We start from the raw sequence: 7,825 nt of genomic DNA on the forward strand, positions 1-7,825 counted from the left end.
AACTTGGATCAAGCAAGCACGCACGCAAGCAAGTGGCTAGTGTCATTTGACGTCAGCAGGCTGACGTCAAAAACAGAAACCTCGAAGTGGCCGTCGTCGCGTGGGATGGCGCCACCGGACTAACCGGACCCATAGAGTAACACATGCCAAACCTCGGGCGGAAAAAAAATTTAAAAAAAAAGAACAGACGTAAGGCGACGTTGGTGGCCGCGGTAGTGTGTGGCAGCCTCGCGTAAGCAGGACAGGTGTCTAGCTAAATCTTGTGTTTGTCGTAGCCGCGTTGAAACCACCCTGTTTCCGCGACACAGAGAAAGTACGCGAGAAAGCCATGCGGAGTGAATATTGCTGAGATACCTGCGATTTGTCTGTGCTGTTGATGGATGCGCGCGGAGACCGTATGCAGCCATCGGTCCGCTGTGTTCAGGACCGACCAACATGTCTTGGAAAGCTGTCGTCGATAACAACGACGAGGACTCGCAGAATGACGTTGCTTTTTCCGACTCCGAAGCTGCCGGGTCGTCTCAGTACAATCAAGGTGATGACATCGAGGCCCCTTGCGGTGCTGCAGCGGTGAGGAGCCTAGACGGCGCCAACTCGGGCCTGTTGCCGCTGGAGTCGCCGTATCGACTGCCGAGCTCAAGTTTCTATGCTCGAAGAGTGACGCCTCCGAACGTCGCACTGACCGACGCGCAAGAGCCTCGAAACAGTTGCATGGAACAGGACGGCGAGGACACAGCGAGCAGCCCTCGTTCGAGCGTCACCGATTCGGAAGGTCTCTCGTCGCTCAGCGAGGGCTCGATGGAGGATTTGTCCGAGTCGGAGTCCATCACCGATGTGACACCGCTTCACTCGCCTTACATGTGTGACAGCCCCGTGCCTGCAGTGAAGTTGCCCGTTAGCAAACTGGCCATGCAGGCAACAGCTGCTGCCAGCGACAGCAGCAGCGGCAGCGAGTCCGACCGGAGTTCCTTCAGTGGCGCCAGACGCAAAAGCGCCGTGGCTGCTGGAAAGGTCCGCCTGGGAACCAAGCACCATCAGCGGGAACCCGTCGACCTGCAGCTTCTCGTGGATGCCATCAGGCGCCTCGAGGCGCATCAGTGCGAACAGAGCCGGGCACGCAAAGAAGCTCCGGTAAAGGGGCGCAAGAATATGTCGTTCTCGAACGAAGAAGTCCAGCGCATCGACCGCGAAAACCAGCGACTCTTGAAGCGCATCCTGGCTCAACAGAACCGACCGAGGCCGAAATTTGACTCAAGGACGCCGTCCCGTCTGGCGCCATCGGCAATCAACAGGCAGCGGCAGCAGCGGCAGATTGAAGTGGAAAACCTCGTAAGTTCTAGCGCTTCCACCATTCGCTCAATTCGGCTCTCTTGCCGAAGACTTGCATCGCTGCGTCAACGGAGCAAAGTGTCCGAGTGCCTGCCCACTAATGTGGTCGTTTAAGGAATTCCATGTGCAGACCCGATTGGCGAGAGCAGTAGGGAGGTGTCTGACGGTGCACAGCTGATTAAAGCCCGTTGGGCTAAAATTTCTCAACAGTGACTAGCTCCCCCTGCTGTGCAAAGGAGCCCACCATGATAAAGCTCGATATCCAGATCATGCGCGATCACAAGTGACCGTGTGACACCGATATAAGGTTTTATGTCCTTCATTCAAGCAAAGTGCGGATGTGCAAAAGAAGCTAATCGGGTTTACAAAAGTATTTCCGAGAGTGCATACAAAAGTACCCTTTGCATTACCCAAGTGCATAATCTAAAGCTTCCCAGTAGACCCGGGTTGAACACATCTGTTTTGCTTTATTGATTGTAGTTCTGCAGTGCTAGCCTGGTACGAATGTTGCTCTTCATGTTGAATTAGTATGGCAACGAGCTGTTCATCGAAAATGTGATTATTGAACTCCAGGTAAGTGCAATAATGGGTATCACTGTATGTTACTAAATTCAAAGAATAAATCATTATTCATATTATGAAGTCTGTATTAAGAAATTATTATACAGAAGGCTGCAACTAGATGCACTGTTGCATTTAAGATCAACCTGCGAAACTTTGTGCGCTCAATGACCGAGGAAGAAGGAGCCTGTCATTCTTGTCGTCCCATCCATTCCAAACTCAGAATTCAGTCCTACAGTGTGCAGCGAATCACGAATTACAATAAAGATGAAAAACAAAATGCAATATCAAGCATGCTTTACAAGAGCAATGTGAATTTCACTCTCAAACGTAAATTGACGAAAAATTTAGTTTGTTGGTAGACTACATGTTTACTTATTACTGTGCAAGTGCACGCAATAGACAAGGCCAGTGGACCCGCCACGGTGGTCTAGTGGCTAAGGCACTCAGCTGCTGACCCTCAGGTCATGAGATCGAGTCCCGGCCATGGCAGCCGCATTTTGGAGGCAAAAGTGCTTGAGGCTCGTGTGCTTAGTAGACTTAGGTGCATGTTGAAGAACCCCAGGCATCCAAATTTCCGGAACCCTCCACTGCGGCGTCTCTCAAAATCATATGGTGGTTTCGGGGCGTTAAACCTCAACAATTATCATTATTTACAAAGCCACTAGCAACACCGTATAGCGCAAGACATAACCGGAGGTGTACAGAATAGCACTGTAGTGACTTGCATGTTTAATGTTGATGTGAAAAAGTATTACCCATTATATAATCATCAACTCGCAATACTTTCACTATTGAGAGCACTGACAAGGCTGAACATTTTTGCAAAAGCATTGTAGCTGGACAAAAAGCCACGAGATGCTGCCAGCTCTGCTACAGCCATTAATGACTATGGTAGCAATAAGAAACATATACAGAAAGAAATCCTTGCACCAACAAAATTCCCTGATATTTGTTACTACTGATGTCCCTGAAGGCAATTGATCTGGGGCTTTTAACTTTTCTCAAATACATTTGTGTACTTTTCAAACAAGACAAACACAAATGCTTAAAATGATCACTGGCCTTGTCCCCAATTCCTTGTTTCTCACCATTTTTGTGTGGTCTGTACCCGACTTCAATAAAACTTCTACTGGGCCTAGTTTGTAGATGCACTTAAAGTGATAACTTTTGCACAAGCTAAGACGGAGCACAGAGAATGGAAAAGACACGCACTGGTGCTTACCGACAACTGCTTTATTCTTCTCACAGCAACGCATATAAATGCCACCACAGACCTCGCATACTTGTGCTAATAAGGCATGTTGCATACGTAAACACATTTCTCATGTGCTTGCATGAATTTATATTTGGAGGAGTAGAAAGATGTAGACATACACTGATACATTCAGCTCCCTTTCTCTTTAGGTGATATGCTTCTAAGGCAAGCCGCATGTGTTCATTTCTTCTGCCCTTCTGTTCTTTTTAGTCCGTCTTGGTTTGAACTAAAGTTTTCACCTTGAATGCTAAGTACGCAACTGCATAGAGCAGGTCTAAATGCTCTGTGCCAGCGATGACATTATCATATATCTGCGTGCTTAAGGAATAGTCCCCAAGGGCAGCCACCCACTGATGAGAAACGTAACACCCTCGCTCAAATATACATAGACTGTGCTGTTGGAAGACATAATGAGAACTGTCGCCAGAGAGTATAGCTGGGCATTGTTACCATGGTGCAAATCTTACCTACATATGAGAAAGCTGGACGATGCCATTTGTTGATGGCTTACTAAACAAAATCCGTGGAACTGTACAGTGTGCACACTCTTGCTGTGCACAGCACGAGACCAGTAAAAATGTGTGCATAACAAGAAAGGCATTGCTAACTATTCACGGCGAGAACGGGCTATAGATGGTAGCACTGTCCCCGCACAAGTGTCGATAGGCAGTTGGCGGCGCGTATACAAATACATGCAGAGACGCTTCGTTGCCTGCCGTCTGAGCCGATTGTCGGTGGATAAAATGCGTTGACTTCAGTTTACTGTTAATATCTATGTTCTCTACTGAATCGGTGCACTATGCCTATGCAATACTACACACGAGTAAAGCGCATTCGGCCTTACATAGGGATGCTCACCCTGGGTGACTCTCTTCAGGCTTTCGCGCTGAATCACGCCTTTGCTGTGTTGTTTGTACATGGTTAGTTTGTGTTCCACCTTCTACGAACTGCGGTACCGTGACTGTACTTACTTAAATTTTTGTCATCTGCATACTACAAGAAAGAGAGAAAAAAAATCGTAGAAAGCCCGCATATCTGTGCGATTCATTCAGTACCACCGTTCGCAGCTTATACACATGTTTTTTTTTTTTCTCTCTCATTCTGTTCACCGTGAAATGTGGGACAGTCAAGAAGTTTTGTCAGAAAAGCTTAGCGGCTGACGGCACTTTGCGCTACACTGCGTTTACCACGTGTACGCACATGTTCTTGCACCAGTCAAAATATATAAGAAATCGGCAGAAAGTTTTCATCGATGAAGTATGATGGTGCTACAAGATGCTACATGATGGTGCTACAAGAAAGGCCTGGTTAATGAAACAAGCGTGTTTTTTTTTTCACGCAAAAATTACTACTGCCTTCCACCGGTCATTAACAATTCCACACAATCGCTGAAGACAATCTAAAAAGGATAAGATTTTCAGTGAAATTATACGATATTATATATAAGGCATGCCGTCTGAATTAATTTTCAACGTCTGGACTCTTAAAATCTTTTTGAAAACTAAGCGCCGGGGTGTAGTGGTACCGCAGCCAGATAAAATCAACTAAGGCTTCTCGCATGACCGATAAACTACAGTGCCGTAGTTGTACACCTACCAACACCGTGCAAGGGCATGGCCTAGAGCCCGTTTTTTTTTTTTTTTTAACAACTGAGTCACTATAAAACGCTGCATTCTCACACCATTAAAATAGTCCTCATGTTTAGGAGGATGCCAAGAGCATTTTTTGATGTGCTTGAAACGGAAAGCAGCACCCACTTTGAAATTATTGTGGTGAATAGAGGCGACGACAATAAACAGCATTTTGGAAAATTGCACTCGCCGATCTCATTACAATGCATTAGAAGCTGAGCAAGACCAAATGCTTTCGTGCGTCGTTTCAGGCATACATAGAAACGATTACACTTGCGCTGACATTACCAAACGAACCACACTTGGAGAACGTGCATGACACACACGCACATAGAAACACGATGGGGCTAGCAGACGATGCACGGAGCACTCCACAGTACGCCACTTCGGCCAGTTGCCGCCAGGTGGCAGCTTTGCTCAATTTTGCGGCCAATAGTGCCACCATGTATTGAAACATTTGTGATCGTGTTGTTCATTCCAGTGGCTGCTTCAATGAAAACATGCATTCTTTTGCACTTCTTATTTGGGCATTTCTTGACACTGCCTGAAGAATTGCCAAATGCAGCAATTTCAGATTAGCAAGCACTGCTGCGTTCATGGACCAAGTTCTAGGGTAAAAAATGGCAGCTGTTTGTCGCTTAGTGCTTTCTAAAAGTTTGACAAAAATAACCTATCTATTCTTGCTGACTAGAAGGTCGCAGTATCACTGCCGCACATTTGCTTAGCACACTCCTGTACTATCGTGTACTACCTGCGGCTTACTGCTGGTACATAGCTAGCTTCACATATACCAAATTTGGTGTTACGTGACGTGGATGGTTAACAGAGGTATATTACTGGTGCAAACATGATAATCATGAGATGCGTCTCATGTACGAACATGCCTACATGCCACTCTCATGATGCGCTCGCAGCCGTTTCGCTAGCTTCACATATACCAAATTTGGTATTATGCGACACCAACGCATGAAAAAAGTAAATGACACGTCCAAACATGATAATCATGACATGCATGTCATGGCGCTCAAGCGGTCGTTTCGCTGGCTTCACATATACCAAGTTTTGTATTACGGGACAAGGATGGATGACGAAGGTATATGACTGGTGCAAACATGAGAATCATGAGATGATTGACTGATATGTGGGGTTTAATGTCCCAAAACCACCATTTGATTATGAGAGACGCCGTAGTGGAGGGCTCCGGAAATTTCCGCCTCCATCGGAAATGCAGCCGCCGCAGCCGGGATTCGAACCCGAGACCTGCGGGTCAGCAGCCGAGTACCTTAGCCACTAGACCACCGCGGCGGGGCCAATCATGAGATGCGTGTCATGTAAGAACATGACTACTGTGCCCCGCTCATGATGCGCTCGCGACCGTTTCACTAGCTTCAGATATACCAAATTGGGTATTATGCGACGCGAACGAACGACGAAGGTAAATGCTACAATCAAACATGGTCATCATGACATGTGCTTCATGTAAAACGAGACTACATGCGACTACAGTGCACTCACGGTCGTTTCACTAGCTTCAAATGTACCAAATTTGGTGTTACGTGACGTCAATGGATGACGAAGGTATATGGCTCGTGCAAACAGGATAATCATGACATGCGTGATATGCAAGAACATGACAACATATCATGCTCATGATGTGCTTGCGGCTGTTTCACTAGCTTGACACATACCAAATTAGGTATTACGTGACTTGAATGGATGACAAAGGTAAATAACACATCGAAACATAATAATCATGACATGGAAGTCATGTACGGCATAATTTACGTCTGCCTCGTAACGTGCTGGTTTTAAAGTGGCATATCAACCTTTCTCATTCGTGCTTGGTATATCATCGATTCCCACTGTACCTATTATAAAAAAAACTGCATTCTATAAAAATATATAAAAAACAAATATTTAAGTGTAGTTAATTGTGTTCTATCTTGTTACTTATATTACCTGTGTAACTTGCATTAGTTATGTTACTGTTACTGGTAGGAAGGGGCTGATGGAAGCTTGTGATGAAAAGATCCGTGAATAGGGGTTGTGTGTTCGAGCCGATGCTTCGAGTGAATTTCGTCTTCTTCAAGTAAGTTCTAGCCTTGAAGAAGACAAGTTTACTTGTCATACCATCGGCTCTAGCACACAGCCGGTTTGCATCTTTTGTTACTAGTTCACTTGTCAAAGCATCGGCTTTAGCACACAGCCCCTGTGTGGAAGTTTGCTTATGCTATTCGTTTTAATGATGTTATGCCAAGCAGGTGCATGCTAGCTCCTCTAGTTCTGAGCACACATGTCACTTATTCACACAAATGTGTGTGAATAACCGAGCTTATCCTGTGTTTAGACTCTCACACCATGTTGTTCTCTTCACAAATCTCAGGCACTTCTCAAGAAAATCGAGTCTGCCAAGCCATCCCGTGAAGTGGCACCCTCACCAGACCACCTACAGAGAGCACGATCGCATTCACTCTCTCTGACACGTCATACTCTGCAGACTCCTCCCGTGATGGTGGCAGCAGCAGCACCACCACCTCTGGCAGGGGTCAAGCATTTCCCACCGCGTCAGAAACATCACTCACACTGAGATGGCCTTTGTGTAGTGAAAAATGCATCCCACCAAAGTTCCTGTTATGGCATTGCTGCGGACCTATGTACGGCTATTCCCTAAACGTGCATTTGTGATGTTCTCTACTGTTGGTGGCTAGTGCTGTGAAACGGGGCCTGTTCCAAGATGGCGCCGATTGGTCGAGTTCAGTGGTGCAACCTGGCCGAGCTTACATTCTCCTGGCAAACACGCAGTCTTTTAATGGCACTCTCCGATTTTTTTTCCCCTCCAGTACCTTAAAGCAGCACTTGAAGGCCTGGCCATTTATTCACTATGCCAAACTATTTGGATCGTCTTGATTGTGTTAGCACAGATTTCCCACTAGTCATCTAACCATAGTAAATGAGGTACTGCATCATCTACAAGAAATGCGCATTTCTTCCCAGTTATCTATCGATTGTCCATTGTAGATCGCTGTTGGTGTTTATACCTCTCTTT

General features: G+C 46.1%; 1 protein-coding gene across 1 annotated transcript; it reads left to right on the top strand.

Annotated features, from left to right (window-relative positions):
* Positions 1-201: 201 nt before the first annotated feature.
* LOC119178065 (uncharacterized) lies at positions 202-7,679 on the top strand. The gene is made up of 2 exons (XM_037429231.2): positions 202-1,329; positions 7,163-7,679. Exons 1-2 carry the CDS (start codon positions 436-438, stop codon positions 7,364-7,366), a joined length of 1,098 nt encoding a protein of 365 aa, XP_037285128.2. The 5' UTR covers positions 202-435; the 3' UTR covers positions 7,367-7,679.
* Positions 7,680-7,825: the final 146 nt, after the last annotated feature.

This window comes from Rhipicephalus microplus, chromosome 2 (genome assembly GCF_043290135.1).
Source record: "Rhipicephalus microplus isolate Deutch F79 chromosome 2, USDA_Rmic, whole genome shotgun sequence".
NCBI classification, from domain to species: Eukaryota; Metazoa; Arthropoda; class Arachnida; order Ixodida; family Ixodidae; genus Rhipicephalus; species Rhipicephalus microplus.